The sequence below is a fragment of the Neofelis nebulosa genome, chromosome 4 (assembly GCF_028018385.1).
Source record: "Neofelis nebulosa isolate mNeoNeb1 chromosome 4, mNeoNeb1.pri, whole genome shotgun sequence".
Lineage (NCBI taxonomy): Eukaryota > Metazoa > Chordata > Mammalia > Carnivora > Felidae > Neofelis > Neofelis nebulosa.
In genome coordinates, this window is record NC_080785.1 from 12810986 (window position 1) to 12828419 (window position 17434).

The window sequence follows — 17434 nt, forward strand, 5'->3', positions numbered from 1 at the left end:
TTTCTTTTGTCTATTCTCTTTCCGCCTCCCCACCCCCGTCCTCCTCCTCCTACTTTCTCTCCCTCTCTCTGTTCTGTCCCTCTCTGATACAGATACAAAAAGATATAGACGTAATTTCAAAAACCAACTTAGTGGATCACTGAGGTGTCTTGTCATTCCGTGAAGCACGTTGATGGCAGCAGCTGCTTTGAGCGTCTGGTGAAAGTGGAAGAAAGCAGGGAGGTGAGGGCACTGAACACAGAAAGACCCTGCCACCTGGTGGGGAAGCAGGGCTTGAGACGCACTTCTGCGTAGAGAGGAGGTGGCTGTACTTCACTGTGTCTCTACTGCTGGCACAGAGACACAGAGCTGTCTGGTTCTTTTTCGTCGATGTCACAGTGAGAGGAAAGAATGGCTTCTTGTCTCGAGAGACACTGTAGCCTTCAGGTATGTCTCCTTTCTGAACATCAGTTACTACTTGTGAGCGGTAAAGCAGTCTCAGCCCTTGCCCTGGGTCCTGTCGGTACCAGTACATGGAGTCGTGATCAAAGTCCTGTTCACATTCCAGAGTCACGCCTTGTCCTTCCTCTCTGATCAGGTATTTTGGGGTCTGAGTGATTCTACCATCTGCTGTGCCTATAGAAGAAAGAGAGGCTCTAGAAACACAGCCCAGGAGGGTGCCTAATGCTGCTGTCATGGGTAGAAGGACTTAGATCTGGAGCTTAGCACCTTTGGGACAGGAATTTGCTCCCTGACCCCAGGACTCACCTGCTCCGAGGAGACAAAGAGCCACACAGCAGATCACCTGGTGACCCATGATGGGAGAGGGGGCTCCCTGGAGTGCTAAGCACCTGTTGGAAGACAAATGAGGATAGAAACTTAGTTCTGGGGATCCCCCTGGCTTAAAATGCAGAAGTTGTCAGAAGGCTGGAATGGATAATTGGAAAGGATCCCAGAGGTATTCTGGACGGGGTCTCTAACTTTGCAGATGAGGAGACAGACAGGGGACCTGAAGCATTTGCACCCCCTGGGACGTCCCTCCCCAAACTGTGTTCAGCCTGCCTGAGTGGGCGGGCAGGGCCAAGGGTGCGGCCAGAGTCTCTCTCCGATTGGCTCACTGCACCCTGAGCCAGACAACCTGGGTTTGTATCTTTCCTCTCTCTTTTGAGCTTGCGGAAGAAAAATGAACTCGTGAAACCGCATTTGCTTTTTGCTCATGTTGCAAAAGACAAAAATATTTCCTTTGTCTGATTGTCTTAGATGATTAAATGAAATTCTCTATTTAAAGCTTGCAATAGAGAACTTGAAATAGAGTATAAAGTGAAGAAAAGAGAACTTTTGCTCCCTAAATATCTAACCTGAAAAATCATGTCCGGTTTTAAAAATCTTTACCTTTTTCTGGTGACAGTCTTAGTTCCTGAGCATGGGCTGGGATGTCTGGTGATACTTCCACCACCATCCCCTATTTCCATGCTCGTCCTGCAAAATGCTTTCTAGCGAATACGTTCATTAATCCAACTACACGCGCCCTTCCCTTCCCCAGCCCGTGGCTGTTTCTGGGGCGGGGCCTGGAGGGTGTTCCTGCATTGACAGGATGGGACTCTGCATTGATGTGGGTAAGGAGCTGGCACAGAAGTACACTGCAGAGTCTCCCAACTCTGCCAGCCGGATCTTTAAGACGCTGGGTCCCTCTTTGGGAAATTCAGCAGAAAAGCGTTTTGTCGGCATTCCGGAGTCGTCTATGATATTTTCCTTCTGGAGGTAAACCATGAATTTCAGACCTTCTCCCGGGAGCTGCTGATACCAGTAAACATAATCGTGTTCTTTCTCTGGGCTGCATCTCAGCATTGCTTCTTGTCCTGTCCCTCTGACCAGGTGTTCTGGGTTCTGGGTGACGCCAGCATTCATGGGACCTCGGAGGAGAAGAGGTTACATGAGACAGGGTCATAATGGCGGAGGAAGTGAGTGCTTGGCAATGCAGCAACCTGAGGCGAGTGCGAATATCTTTTAAGTCTCCCGTGTTCGAGTGAAAACTCACATGAATTTTGCTTTTCGTGCCATGAGGCAATTATTTGTTTTCATTTAGATGTCAAAAAAATCGGAAAATCTTTCAGAAAATCTTTGGGCAACATGAAGGTCCAGGGCCTATTTGAGACACAGAGAGCCACAAAGCCCAGTGATGCTGATCCGTTAGCCCAGAGCTCACCTGCCCGCAGGAGCCAGAAAACTACCCAGCAGAGGAGTCTGGTGTGCATGGCAGAGAAGGCATGAAGAGGACCCACAGGCATGGCCCAGGAAGGATGCTCACTGTATTAGCCCAGGGAGTTAGACTTCAAAGCCCCCTCGTCTGAGGCGGGTCTTCCTGTGAAGTCACCATTTCCAGGGAGCCTGTTGTCTCTGGACCTAATCTTGTACGTCACTTGAATGAGACATCTTTTTTTCTTTACTGTAAACACATCCTGGCCTAGTATGTGTTACTACGGGGACAGCGTTGCGCAGGTATGTGGAGTGATAAACACCTTCGTGATTGGTCCCCTGGCCTTCCAAAACATTTTTACCATTCCCCTCTCTACTTCTTATCTTGAGTTCCTTTATTTTCTTTCATTGGCTCATATCATCCCTTCATTTTCTGTTGTTGAGTAGAGGCAGTGACCAGGTATGATGTCTAGTTACACACGTTGAGAAACACGGAAGTGGAAGCCAGGGTTGCTGGGAAAAAATTAGAGGCAGGAAACGATTTGATTCTGGTTCCTTCTTTCCTCCTCCCCCTCAGCTAAGCAATGGTTGCAAACATCTTCAGGGAACCTTGTTTTATGGTTTATAACTCAGTTTTCTTTTTCTTTTTCAAAAAAAAAAATGTTTATTTATTTATTTTGAGAGAGAGTGTGTGAGTAGGGGGACAGGCAGAGAGAGAGGGAGAGAAAGAATCCCAAGCAGGCTCCATGCTGTCAGCGCAGAGCCCGATGCGGGGCTCGATCTCACAAACCATGAGATCATGACCTGAGCCATAATCAAGAGCCAGACGCTTAACGGACGGAGCCACCCAGGTGCTCCACTCACTTTTCTCATCTTTTGTTGTTCTGCCTGAATTTTTGATGTAAGCAATTCAAAGAAGAGCCATTAGCTCTCCCTCTGACCTTGTGTCCCCCGATTCTATTTATCTATCTGCATTATTCTCCTTTATCATGGATGGGATGCCTGATTTTGAGGGATCTTCCTTCCTTCCATTCTTCTGTCCTTCTTTCCTAACCTGCACGGTTAAATAAAAATTATGTGAAAACCTTCTTTGTTCTAGGCATAGTGAAAGGAAGAGTAAGGCACAGCCCACCCTATCAGAATGTACAGGCTCCCTGTATCGATGAGGAGATAAAATCTGTACACCTAGGATACTCCAGGCTTTGAGTAATGAATAAGATCATCTTAATGTTTAGTGTCCAAATCACAGTGGTTTATGACCTTCTCTTATTGACAGCAGGGTCCCAAGTCCTCCCTCAAAGGGTCTCCATTATTTTGGTAAGTAGTTAGTAGGCTTCCCAAAATGTACACTTGAATCAAAATACAGCTGCCATCACCACTTAGAAGCACCTGAGTGATTTTTCTTGGAGATACTCCTGTTGTTCACTAATGCTATTGATGAAAATGCCCCACACTAAACACCCACGCCCAGTCTGAAGGGTCTCTTCCTGGGTGCCGTTAGACACTTATCCTCAGTCAGCTAGGGCAGTGGTGGAGTTGACACAGATGTGGGGGAATGAGTTGTCTCCTCCTCATCGATGAGGTGTCCTTGTTACTTAGGGCTCAAAGGAAGCTCTGCCTGTGTGCAGAATCTCACCAAGAAACTTGTGAACGGTTCCGTCAGCTGCTAGTTACCAGTTTTCCCTCTCTCTTGGCTCAAACCCAATAGAAGGGGTTAGATAAGGAGCAGGTGACTCACCATTCCCTTTTTTTTTTTTTAAATATAATTTATTGTCAAGTTAGCTAACATACAGTGTATACAGTGCGCTCTTGGCTTCGGGGCTAGATTCCCATGATTCATTGCTTACATGCAACACCCGGTGCTCATCCCAACAAGTGCCTTCCTCAGTGCCCATCACCCATTTTCCCCTCTCCCCTACTCCCCCATCAACCCTCAGTTTGTTCTCTGTATTTAAGAGTCTCGTATGGTTTGCCTCCCTCTCTGTTTGAAACTACTTTTTCTCTTTCCCCTCCCCCATGGTCTTCTGTTAAGTTTCTCAAGTTCTACATATGAGTGAAAACCTATGATATCTGTCTTTCTCTGACTGACTTATTTCACTTAGAATAATGCCCTACAGTTCCATCCACTTTGCTGCAAATGGCAGGATTTCATTCTTTCTCATTGCCAAATAGTATTCCATTGTATATATAACCACATATTCTTTTTTTTTGTATTTATGCCTTTTTTGGATATGAAATTTATTGTCAAATTGATAAACCACATATTCTTTATCCATTCACCAGTTGTTGGACATTTAGGCTCTTTCCATAATTTGGCTGTTGTTGAAAGCACTGCTATAAACATTGGGGTACAAGTGCCCCTATGCATCAGCACTCCTGTATCCTTTGGATAAATTCCTAGTAGTGCTATTGCTGGGTTGTAGGGTAATTCTATTTTTAATTTTTTGAGAAACCTCCACACTGTTTTCCAGAGCAGCTGCCCCAGTTTGCATTCCCACCAACAGTGCAAGAGGGTTCCCAATCCTCCGCATCCTCGCCAACATCTGTTATTTCCTGAGTTGTTATTTTTAGCCACTCTGACTGATGTGAGGTGGTATCTCAATGTGGTTTTGATTTGCATTTCACTGATGATGAGTGACGTTGAGCATCTTTTCACGTGTCTGTTGGCCCTCTGGATGTCTCCTTTGGAAAAGTGTCTATTCATCTCTTCTGCCCATTCCTCCACTGGATTATTTGTTTTTTGGGTGTTGAGTTTGGTGAGTTATTTATAGATTTTGGATACTAACCCTTTATCTGATACGTCATTTGCAAATATCTTCTCCCATTCCATCGGTTGCCTTTTACTTTTGTTGATTGTTTCCTTTGCAGGGCAGAAGATTTTATCTTGATGAGGTCCCCATAGTTCATGTTTTGCTTTTTTCCCCCTTGCCTTTGGAGACATGTTGAGTCTCCTGTTCATTACTGCATGTTCCAGACCAAACCTTTCCCCTTTGGTCTTCCCTACCAATCAGTCATCATAATGAGAGTCAATGAATGCAAGCAATAAATTGTGTGTTGGGATGTGAGGAGTTACAATGCAGTGGTCCTGGTGTCCCGAAGAGTCATGGTGAGACTATGGTCGACGGTGGCAGGGCCAACACCCAGCTCAGCAGCTCTGGAGGCTGCGGGACGACCGCTACAGCGTATGTAATCGCCTTTGGCACGTGGAACTTACCTGGTCAAACTTCCAGACCTTCAAACTTGGCTCTTCTGGCAAAACTGTAGGTCTCTTCCCTCCCCGTGGAGTATGCAAAGGCTAAAAATTCATCCCAGGGGCTAAAGCCTCATTTCCTCCAATTTAAAGCCCTCATAATGTGTCCCTGCCTTCAACTGAGAGAGCACTTCTTAAGAGGGTAAAAATTGGCTAAACTACAGACAGGTCAGTAGCAAAAATTAATGCAGAATAGAAAATGCCATTTAAGTTCACTCATCTGTTCAAGCAGGTAAATTATTGGCTTAGACACTTCGTCGAACACTTTTGGATTCCCTTTCCTGTTATTACTATTATAAACTTCAAAGTGGCTAAGACACTGGATCTTAATTGTGTTCACCACAAAAAGAAATAGTAATTAGGTGACGTGATAGAGGTGTTAAGGAGCACAATGGTGATAATCATGCTATGATATATAAATGTATCCAATCAATATACTGTACATCTTAAGCTTACATAATGTTTTATGTCAATTACAACCCAATTAAAAACAGCTTTATTGAGGTATAATTGACATACAAATCAACTGCACACATTTAAAAAGTTTTGATGTATGTATGATAACAGGGGACCATCACCACAATCAGGATAGTGAACATATCCATCACCCCAAAAAGTTTCTTTCTATCACGTTTTAATCCTTCCCTCCCGATCCTTCCCACACCTGTCCCATCCCTAGGCAACCACCGATCTGCTTTCTGTCAATATAGATTTGCTTGCATTTTCTAGTTGTTCATATAAATGGAATAAAATAGTATGTTTTTGTTTGTGTCTGGCTTATTTCCAACACTGTAATTATTTGAGACTCATCTATATTATTATGTACCTCATAGTCAGTTAATTTCTTTGGCCACTTAAAGAGTGAATTTACTGAGAAGTTTATAAAATGTTTTATAATTTTAGAAGATTCACAAATTCATCAAACAAGTTGGTACACAATGCAAATTATACAACACGTTCCTCTATTCACGAGGGTATCTCTTGAAAATATGCTCTTCCCCCTGACATTCAACCTACAATATTTGAATCTTTTTAAGTTCAGCTTCCAGATCTTTTTTTAAATTGAGATAGTAATTCATGTACCGTAAAATTCACCATTTCAAAATGTAAAATTCAATGGCTTTTAGTGTTTATTAACCGGTGCAAACAATAATGCCATATCATTCTGGAACACTGTCATCATCCCCAAAGAAACCCTGTACCAATTAGAAGTCACTGTGCATTCACTCCTTTCTGCAGCCCATGGCAACCGTTAGTCTACTTTTTGTCTCTGAGGTTTACCTCTTCTGGACTTTTATATAAATGGAATCTTATGCGCCTTTTTGTGCTTAGCTTCTTTCACATAGCATTTTTTTCAAGGTTCATCTATGTTACAGCATGTATCAGAGCTCCATTCCTTTTTATGATCGAATAATGTTCCATTGTATGCATACACCACATTTTGTTAATTGACCAATTGATGAACATTCAAATTGTTTCCATTTTTTGGCGATTATGAATAATACCCAAATAAGGGACTTGTATCCTGAATATATAATTTTCAAGGTTTTCTGGATGCAAGTCCCTTGCAAGGTATATGATTTGCAAATATTTATCTTATTTTGGGGGGTGACTTAAGCTTTCTTGAAAGTGTTCTTTGAAGCCCAAATTTTTTGATGTATATTTGTTTTTGAGAGAGAGAGAGAGAGAGAGAGAGACCGCACAAGTGGGGGAGGGGCAGAGATAGAGGGAGACCCAGAATCTGAAGCAGGTTCCAGGCTCTGAGCTGTCAGTACAGAGCCCAACATGGGGCTCGAACCCATGAACCACGAGATCATGACCTGAGCTGAAGTCGGACGCTTAACCGACTGAGCTACCCAGGTGCCCTGAAGCTTAAATATTTTTTAAGTTTGAAGTCCAATTAATCTTGGTTGCCTGTGTTTTGGTGTCATATTTAAGAAATCATCACCTATCCCATGGTCAGGAGGATTTACACTTGTGTTTTCTTCCAAGAATTTTATATTTTTAGCTCTTACATTTAGGTCTTTGATCAATGTTGAGTTAATTTTTATATGTGGTATGAGGAAGTCATGCAAATTCATTCTTTTGCACTGGATATCCAGTTTCCTCAGCACCATTTGTTAAAAAGACTATTCTTTCTCAATTCAATGGTTTTGGCACTCCTATCTAAAATCAATTCCCCATAAAGGTGTGGCTTTATTTGAGGACTCTTGATTCTGTTTCACTGATCAATGTGTATTCTCTTCCAATACAACACTGTATTGATTTCTGTAGTTTCACAGTAAGTTTTGAAACAGGCAAGTACTGGGATGCCTGGGTGGCTCAGTCGGTTGAGTGTCCGACGGCAGCTTGGGTCATGGTCTCACAGCTCATGAGTTTGAGCCCCGCATCAGGCTCTGTGCTGACAGCTCAGAGCATGGAGCCTGCTTCAGATTCTGTGTCTCCCTCTCTCTCTTCCCTTAACCACTCTCATTCTGTCACTGCCTCTCTCAAAAATAAATTAAAAAAAAAAAACATTAAAAAGTTTAAAAAAATAGGCAAGTATGAATTATCTAACACCTTTCTTCTTTTTAAAAATGCTTTGGCTAATTTTGGTACCTTAGACTTTCATCTGAATTTTAGCATTTACTTGTCAATTTCTGGGGGAAGAAAGATAGCTGGAATTCTGGAATTTGATAGGGATTTAGTTGAATCTGTAGATCAGCTGGCGAATTTTGCCATCCGAAAAGTATTAAGTCTTTCAATCAATGATCATGGTATATCTTTCCATTTATTTGGGTCTTTAATTTCTTTCAAGCAATGTTTTGCACTTTTCAGTGTACAACTTTTTGATTTCTTTTGTTAAATTTAGACTTAGATATTTTTATTATTTTGATGCATTGGCTCCCTGAGAAACTCTAATTGGCAATTATATGTCCCTTAATAGTAAAAGTGGAAATATGGATTAGCTTCTACTTCTCCAGAACAGTATTCTTGTTGGATATAACAAGTTAGTTAAATGGGGGTGGTAATAAGACAAAATTGTTAATGAAAATAAAGCCAATTAGACTGCTTTTTAAATCTGGTGGTGCCCTCTGCTGGGGAGGAAAAGCCGACGTGTACCTCTACGTGGATGTCTTCCTAGGCATGGGTATGTATGTGCATTAGAATGTGTATGTGTAAGCCTTGAAGTGTGAGGTGGTATTGGGCAAGGCCACTGGCCAGGGAAAGAGAGAAAAGGAGTTTCTTTTAGTTTTAAGGGTATTCATGTGGATGCTTCAAATGTTTCTTATTTCAAAATGACCTTTTGTTGAACATTCTCTTTCATCTTTGATTTCTAGATTTGTTGACCATCTTTTTATTCTTACTCTGTTATTTTTAGTCTCCTTCATCTCCTATAATGGATAAGAGTTAAAATTCTGTCCATTCTGTATCTCAAGAGTCCATTCTCCCCTTTTTCTGTTTGGTCCCATTCTTGGGCAGTCCTCAAGAGTCTAATTTTAGTCAGAATCCTGCTAAGGTGGTTAGCCAGCATACCTTCAATATCTGAGTGCTCTTGATGTAATACCAAATTCCTATCCCTGACAACTATCCCCCAGATGATTTCTGATCATCCTGGAGGGCGTTCAGCAAGAGTTCTGCTAGGATAGTCTAGCCAGAATCCTCCCTTACCCTGACGTCTCCTTTTCGTAATTCTCCATCCAGTTCCACTCCCCCTCCTGGCTTCTTGGCTATAAACTCACTTTTCCTGCTTGGAGTTGGAGTTGAGACCAATACGTCTCCCCTACCACAGTTCCCCGTTGCGGCAGTCCCCCTGAGTGAAGTCTGCCTCATAGTTTGAGCTATAAGTCTGAATAACATTTTCTATAACAAAATTCACTGCAATAGTAATAAACAATTTTATTACACATCTCTTTCAGCACAGAGATGTTATGGTTTGTGTCATCATCAACAGTAGCTTTCTTAGTTTACACTCTGAACCGGGGACCCGTTAATATGTGAAAGAGCATGCTATTAATAATTTTGCCAGAACAGCAAGCCTGAACCAGGGCTGTCTTGGGAGCCCAGAGCGCTTGACTGCTCTACATGGTCGACTCTCTGACGCTCGCCTTTATTGTCATCGGGCAGTAGTAGGGGGGATGGGAGGAAATAATCGACCATTTTTTTGTCATGACCTCATTTCAAGACTACATCAATGCTGGGGCATACAGGGATGATCTAGAATGCCCCTTCCAACCAGATCTTCCCTGGATCTGTGTTAGCTACACTTACAGTTTCCTCAGTTATTGCCAGATGGTAGCGACATCCCCGGTGGTCACACGTGTGAGAAACGTGGAGATATATCCTGAGTCATACTCATGTCAAATCTTGGAGAGCAAACGGTGCGAGTTTCTAATTTTAAAGAGGAGAAAACTGAATCATAGAGCTAAGAGGGCACTTGCCAACACCTTACAGTTTAAAAAAAAAAAGCCAGAGTTTGGATTAGGAAGCAGGTATCCTGACTCTCATTCCACTGTCTGTGGATCCAAGATCTCCAAGAGAGAGAAGGGACCCACTGAGTGTACGAAATCACAGAGTCAAAATCCATGATCCCCTGGATTTGAGACTTGAATTTCCTGAAGAGTCTCTGAATGGGATTTACTAATCAGTGTTTCTCCTGTTTCCTTCCTTTCTAGAGGTTTGTGGTTGCTGTTCCCTCACGTTATTCCCCGTTGAATCACTGCCCTGGAGAGACAGTCTTGTGGGGGAGGCAGATCTGTGACAAAGGGAGGAGAATAAATCTCTAGCAGTCAACATTCTGTTGTTCCACAAACAAGGAAGTCATTCGTGTCTGTAGAGGGAAAGAGTCTTCAGAGGGGTCGTGTTTGAGATAAAATCAGTAGTAATTTCTTAGAGTTTTGGTAAGTTAATATCAACTTCAAATATCCAGTTTCTGTAGTTCAAAAAAGTTTGGGGGAGGGAATGGGGGCTTTATTCTGAACTTGAGATCCACAGACTACCCAATTCTGTGTTCTTTTTAGGCATTTCCGAAGCCCATGTCCTGAAGCATGGCATGCCCACTATGATAATTTAAGAGCTAATTTGTAGCCTTGCCCTCTCCCGCTTGCACATGGAGCCACAACTATCCACCTGCCTCTTTCTTTCTTCTGAAGCGCAAGACTGAGAAGTGGCCTTTTCAAATGCCTCCCTAGAGCTCAGGGGAGAGGAGAAGAGCCACTGAGTTTGCACGCTGGACAGAACCGGTTCACCTGCACTATTCCAATGCCACCAGCATGGCGATTACAGCTGAGTCCCCCCGCTCTGCAGCAGGATGGGTCTTAGGATAGAATATGTCCCATTGGGTCTTTCAACCGAAAGTCGTTCCTTGGGCATTCCAACTCAGCTGCAGTGTTTTGGTATCGGAAGGAAATCAGAAATTCCATCTCTTGCTTCAGAGTCTGTGGGCACCAGTAAACAAGTATATGACCAGAAATTGGATCACATCTCAGATTCCCTTCTGTCCATCTTTGTGATCCCGTGGCTGGGGATCTGGCTGACTGCCGGGTCTGTGTGTCCTGTGGGAGAAGACGGAAGCCATAGAGAGTGGGCCTGGGAAAACATCTTCTACACAAATTCCCACACACTCCCAAGCTCACTTGCCCCCAGGTGTCCAAGGCAAGATCACTGGCAGGACAAGCTTCCCCAGCAATGGTTTCTGATGGACAGCAGCAGAGACTAATGGAAGTTTTGGGTTCCCTTAGCCCCACAAGGTAGAATCTAGCCATGAAATCACAGTCCCTGGGAACACCCACAGTCTCAGGGCACCTTCCACAGAGGGGATCATTGGTCCAAATGTATGACCTCATGTTTATTTTGGTACATGGATGATGTAAACAGGCTCCAAACCCACTTGAGCATTCTTAGGAAAAGAGAAGTTCAAGGAAGGCACAAGAGGAAGAGGAAAAGGGGAGAAGAGAGTAAGAATAGTAAGAACAAGAAGAAAATGATGGAGCACCGTGCTAGAGTTGCTATTTTACGAATCTTATAAAGATTGGCAGAAGTTCTCAAAACCCCACCAGGGGCTTGATAAGATGAAATGTATTCCTATAACCCACTTCTGGAAATTTTGACTCGAAATTCTGATCCTGTCCTAGAATATACCTGTGTAACCTGTTCCTCGGGTGATACCGAAGAAAGAAGTTGTTTCAGACAACAGTTTCAATCCCTTCTGAGTAGACATTTTGAATATCCCAAACTAACAAAAGAGAAAACCTCTTAATGAGTTAGATTAGAATGTTAAAACTTAAATAGAACAAGAATTTTCCTAGGACTAGGAATAACTAATGGATAGACTTAAGTTCTGGAAACTCCATTTACAAAAAAGAAGAGGTGGGAAATTGAAACCTAATTGAAAGTGAGGTGAGTGACGTCGAGGAAAAAGAAGTTTCCAGGATTTAGGGGACAGTCAATATTGTCAAATGCTTCAAAAAGATCAAGTAGGCAGAGGAATGAAAATAAGCCTTCGATCCAGCGAGTTTATAGTTTTAATATTTAGGAGAATAGTTTCATAAGAATGGGACTATTCCATGAAAAAGCTGAAGAGGCCCCCGAAGCAATGATTCCTCTGTGATGAAAGCAAAGGTGTGGGTGATGGATTGCGTGTTGTTACTTAGAGAGGAACAGAAATGGAAACTAAGGAGGACTCACATTTGAGTGCTGGAAAGAGAACCTGAAATTAGAAGCCATAACATTGGATACACCAGGAAGTTGAGAGCTTCTGTTTCAAAGGGTCAGAATGATGTTTGTTTGAGAGATGAAGTAAATTTGGACTTCTGGGGGTAAGAAAACCAGGTTCAGCTTATACTGAAATAAGAACAGACATGACTAGAGAGAATATATAAACTTCTCTGAAGCTGAGTGGTAGGTGGTGGGGAAATGAACAGTTTTATAAACAGGATGGATCATCAAATTTTAACAGACGTATTTTGAATTCTGTCTGTTCTATGTACCTGCAATAACCTTCCAAGGTACAGTTGACGCCATAATATCTCCTTTACTCCCATTGGTGTTGAATGCATTGTCCCTCAGTACAATTTGGATCACATAATGGGATTTTCAATTGTCTGCACATCAATTTTCAATTGTCTGCACATCAGGTGTTTTCCCGCTGAGGTTAATCTGTCCCCTCCCTCAGCTCCATAGAATTAGCTCCTACTAATTAGTGACTTAGGTTTGAATTGTCATACTGAAAATTAATGTGCTTTTTGTATTACCTGGATTTAACTCCTTAAAAACAAATTAACCAGAGTCTTCATTTGGTCTGACAAACTAAGGATCTTGATCCCCTTTCACATTCCTTCTTTTTTCCTAGGTTCTCTGTTTCCGGCACTACTTTTTTTGTGATGGACACCCATTGGGTGTCCTGCCCCTAACTGGAGAATTCCTGTCTTTGAAATCTTTGATCCATAAGGCCAGAGTGATAGGCCTCCAGCTGCCATGTTGTTCCAACTGACCCCCTTGGCTAACGTTGAATTTTCCAAGAGCATGTTCTTAACTAAAACAGGATCAGTTTGTTTTCTGTTTTTAGGCTTTGTGGTCTTACAAGAGAGAAAGTCAAGTTGGTCCTTCCCAACGTGCCTGGAAGACCGACATCTCAATCTATAGTCTTTTGCTCTATGAGATCAAAAAACTGGAAACGACAATTTCTACTAATGGGGAGAACAATGGGGCCAAAAAGGTGGAAAAAGAAATAAGAGTTGTTGAATCAGCCATGTCACAGTCCCAAAGATTTCATTCCAGTTTGTTCCTGAGAAATTGCTGTGTTCTTGTTTTGGGTTCTATAGGACATACATGTAGCCTTGTGATAAATTCCCATTTGGCTTAAGCTGGCTCTAGTTAGTTTCTGTTATTTCCTTCCACCCTAATATGCCAGCTGCTTCCTTAGCTGGGCCCAGGATGTTTGTGTATTAAGATTAGCTAATATTTAACACTGCGGATTCACTGCTAGCACAGATACATGGCTGAATCCTGCAGCTCCGTAGTCTGGATCTCTAGACGAGAGGGTGAGTTTCGGGGACACCTAGCTGAAAATCCCTCCTTGTGCATCCCTGTTTTATCGGTTTCATTCTGGAAAGAAATCAAGAACTTGAACTCTTTTGCCGGGATCTGCTGATACCAGAAAACATAACTGTGTCCTTTTATCGGGACACAGTACATTGTTGCTCTCTGTCCTTTTCCTTTGACCAGGTGTCCTGGAGTCTGGGTGACTTCTGCATCGAGGGGGCCTGTGAAGCAAGCAGACTGAAGTTGGAGGCTTAGCCCCGGAGGGAGTCCGGTGACAGGAACCAAAGGCTGAGAGCTGCGGGGTGGGGGGCTGAGGAGTTCAGAGAAGGGGCTTACCTGCGCTCAGGGGACAAAGGACCACGGGCAGGTGAATATGAGACACATGGCAGCATCAGGACCACAGAGAGGCAGGTGGCTTTCTCTGAGGCTTTGCTTCCCCCACATTACCAGCTACTCTGTGACGTGATCACTTCACAGAACCCAAGCGTCTCGTGTGTGCTGCTCTGTACAAGTGAAGACACAAAGTGGGTCTTCACAAAGACACAAAGTGGATGAAAGAACGGTACTCGGTCGCTGGAAAACAGGCAGCTCAGGACTGGGATTTTTCTAAAGCAAGAAGGAATAGGACGATGTCTGCAGATGGCGAGGGGGAGACACTGAGCATGGCAAATTTTCTGAGTTGACGAGACAGAGGTTGAATGTTAGAGGCAACACAGCAAGTGGAACTCACGAGGAGGACGACCAGGGAGGTGGAAGATACCCAAAGAACCCCGGAAATGTTCAGAGGGATCGTAATGAAGTTTCGTCCTAACAGGAACCCGTGTCTGTGTGAGATGAAACTTTAAGAAGCACCAGAGACGAACCCCAGAAATGAGTCACCAGCATCCCCAGAGTGGCCATGCTTTTGCAGTAGGACAAAATTTGTTTAGAGCAGGAGGTGGTAACTGACAGCCCAGGGCTGGCCACCTGTTCACGTACAGTTTTACTGGGGATGAGATGCGCTTCTGGAATGGCAGCACGAGATTTGAATACCCTCTTCCCAGAGGAAAAAAAAAACCAAACAAACATAACTTCTGAAAAGTTAGAAACAATGATTTAAAGGGCACCTGGGTGGCTCGGTTGGTTAAGTGTCTGACTCTCGATTGCGGCTCAGGCCATGATCTCACAGTTCGTGAGTTGGAGCTCTGCCTCAGGCTCTGTGCTGACAGCGCGGAGCCTGCTTGGGATTCTCTCTCTCTCTCCTTTCCTCTCTGTTCCTCCCCCAGTTGTGGTCTCTCTGTCAAAAATAAATAAAGTTTAAAAAACCACAACCATTTAAAGCCTCTGAACATTGTCCCAAGAGCATACGGCGAATGAAGAAACACTTCTTGGAGAAAATTGAAATCTCAGTGGGGCCAGTGAGACTGGATGGCATTTGAGCCTCTCTGCTTCCTGCATCAACCTAAGCTCAGGGTGATGGACGCTGTATGCTCTGCAGATGTGGTCGAGGAGGACACAGGGCTCCCGCAGTTTTTCCTGAGGAGGCACGGGCTGCCAGCAATTCTCATCCCCACCAGGTCCGTGATGCAGAAACTCTTTTCCATAGCAACTGCAGCTCAGGGGTCTGGGCTCCCTTTCTCCACCCAGTGCCCACTAGTGGGGTAGACCCTCTATTCCAGAAACAGCAGGCCAAGACTGCTAGGCCCCAATCTTCCTCATTCTGGCCTGCTCATAGCGTGGAGGTTCCACAGTGGGAGATGCGAGTCAAAAAGACCAGGGCTTACCACCCCACCCAGCGACCCCTCAGAGCGCAACGGTGTCCTTCCAGAAGAAGTGGGCCAGTGTCCCTAGCCCCAGCTCTGGAGGCTTGATGCAGAGTTTCCGTCCATGGGGGGAGGGAAGTCACAGAGCTGCATAGCTCTGCTTTGACCTAAGGACCCTCCAGCCTGGCTGAGATTTGCTTGGAATTGTGCTGTAGCCCAAGACCTACTTTACTTCCTGCCTCCTCCCTCCCTTTTTCTTCCTCTTTTCCTTCTTCCTTCCCTCTCTCCTTACAGGGGTCGGATCCACACCGCGACCTGATGGCCTCCCAGCCTCCTCCATCTTTTGTCCCATTTTCTCCGCTACGTCTCCTGCATGACTGACCCACCTTGGCATCTACTTCTTGGAGGACCTGAAATAATGCTTCTTTCTTAGGTGGGTGTGGGGCCTCGATAGGGGTCACAGTCAGTAGTCATCTGTGCTGAAGGAACTGTCAGTTCCAGGAAACAGTTGGTGCCTGTAAATCCATCTGATGGCACTGGATCTTCACAAGGTTCTGCTCTTACAAGATGTCCTCATTTGGCTGTTGGGAAATGAAAGCCCTGAGCATAAGTGGGAGAGATCAAAGAAGGCTGAGGCTGGGATGAGCCATGAGCCCAGAAAGAAAGCCCTCCTTCCTGTATAAGTGGGATCATCCAGTGCCTGTCCTTCTGTGACCGGCTTAGTTCACTCAGCATAATGTCCTCAAGGTCATGTATGGCAGGATTTTGTTCTCTTTTAAGGCTAAATAACATACCATTGTATGCACACACCACATTACACAAGATTTTAAGAGGGTAGATCTCATGTTAGGTGTTCCGGCCACAGTGAAGTGAAATGAAATGAAGTGAAGTGAAATGAAATGATAAAATAAAATAAAATAAAATAAAATAAAATAAAATAAAATACAACATTCACGCTTGCTCCCCAACTCTCTTTAAACTCCCAGAGCATCCAACATTCCCTTGTGTATGTTTTCCAGTTTTTTCTATCAGAGTCTCCAAAGATTTTCATTTTCTCCTTCCCTAAGCGTGCCCTCGCACTTTGGGCGACCATACCTGCTAGAGAACAAGGGGATTCTCTGCTGCTCTGCTTCGCTACAGCAAATCCCACCCCCTTCCACCTCCTCCTCCCCCGGCTGGGTATGAGGATCAGATGGTCACCAGGAGCAGGACTTCATCTTCAGTCTCGAGGCCTCAGCTGTTATCTGAGCCTGGAATGGGGTGAGTCTTTGCTCTTTATTCCTCGCCTCCCTTTATTCAAGAGGATGTTGGGTATTTACATTGTCTAAAGAAGCTCTAACCTGCCCCTGGGTTGGATTATTTTGTTGTTTAGCTCAAGATGCATCAATTTCTTAAGCCTCATCATGGAGCCACAAATGAAGAAAGAGATCTGACCCCAACATCTCATTTTACAGAAGAAAGTTTTGAAATGTAGGTAGAAGCATAGAGATACACTTGTGAGGAACAGAGTACAGACGGTGGTGAGCAAAAGAGAGAGGAAAAGCAGAACACTGTAGTGACGGTGGGTGGCCCGGATGACAGTGGTTAGATTCTCTGAATCTCATTTAGTTATCAAATCAGGTACTGGGTGGTACCTCTTGGCCTCTTGATTACAGAGTTGGAAGCATATGGCATTGTTGATGACTCTATGAGGAGATGTAATAAATCACTGCTTGGTAGGAATATCTTTGTGTTCTTCAGAATTAAAACGAGGACTTCGTCCTATCCTCTGAAGCGGGCATCTCGCAGCTGGCAGATGCTGGTTCTTTCTTGCACTGATGATACATGTATTTTTTCGATCGGTTATCGTGAATACTTCAGTCTCTTAAAGGCCATAAGATACATACTGGTTTTCAGAAAGCTGTTCAAATACGTTCCAGAAATCCCTTTTGCTTCAAACAAACTGCAGTACTTGATATTTTTTATTAATATTAAAAACATAGGGCAAATCTAGTAATTTTAATGTATCTTCTAAAGCACAGCAGCTGGGTTTTGATATGTGTCCTATCTACGTGCCACTTAAGTGGTTTATAGGCAAATCTATATCATGCAAAATAGCTAAATGCATTGTGAATAATTCATGTCCTAGGCAATTCATTCATCTTTGAATCTGGCACAAATTTTTAGCAGTTCTAATTTTCCCTACTCAATAAGAAAACCGTGAGATTGCAGCAATGCCTCTGAGGGCACATTCTTCCCTTAGGGC

The 17434-nt window shown here is 43.7% G+C and overlaps 2 long non-coding RNA genes and 3 gene segments (V, D, J or C); 2 read left to right on the plus strand and 3 right to left on the minus strand.

Moving 5' to 3' along the window:
• Window positions 1–203, plus strand: part of LOC131508852 (uncharacterized) — a 60639-nt gene extending 60436 nt beyond the window's left edge. The window contains exon 5 of the long non-coding RNA XR_009260169.1: window positions 93–203. This is a non-coding gene — a long non-coding RNA (uncharacterized LOC131508852). The remainder of the gene's footprint in view (window positions 1–92) is intronic.
• The window catches only part of LOC131508845 (T cell receptor beta variable 12-3-like), a 140116-nt gene that overhangs the window by 99891 nt on the left and 22791 nt on the right, over window positions 1–17434 (minus strand).
• LOC131508842 (T cell receptor beta variable 19-like) lies at window positions 137–1494 on the minus strand. The segment is given in 3 exon segments: window positions 137–615; window positions 748–830; window positions 1372–1494. Coding segments are annotated over 3 exon segments (642 nt in total).
• Window positions 317–16911, plus strand: LOC131508854 (uncharacterized). Of its 3 annotated transcripts, XR_009260176.1 has the most exons (7): window positions 329–426; window positions 578–937; window positions 1855–2478; window positions 10081–10305; window positions 10426–15622; window positions 16257–16449; window positions 16562–16911. It is a non-coding gene; the product is annotated as an uncharacterized LOC131508854 (long non-coding RNA). The 3 variants fall into 3 exon arrangements; XR_009260174.1 differs by lacking the exon at window positions 578–937 and having other exon boundaries at window positions 317–426; XR_009260175.1 differs by lacking the exons at window positions 329–426; window positions 578–937 and adding an exon at window positions 1626–1740.
• LOC131508848 (T cell receptor beta variable 18-like) lies at window positions 1498–2322 on the minus strand. The segment is given in 2 exon segments: window positions 1498–1892; window positions 2186–2322. Coding segments are annotated over 2 exon segments (477 nt in total).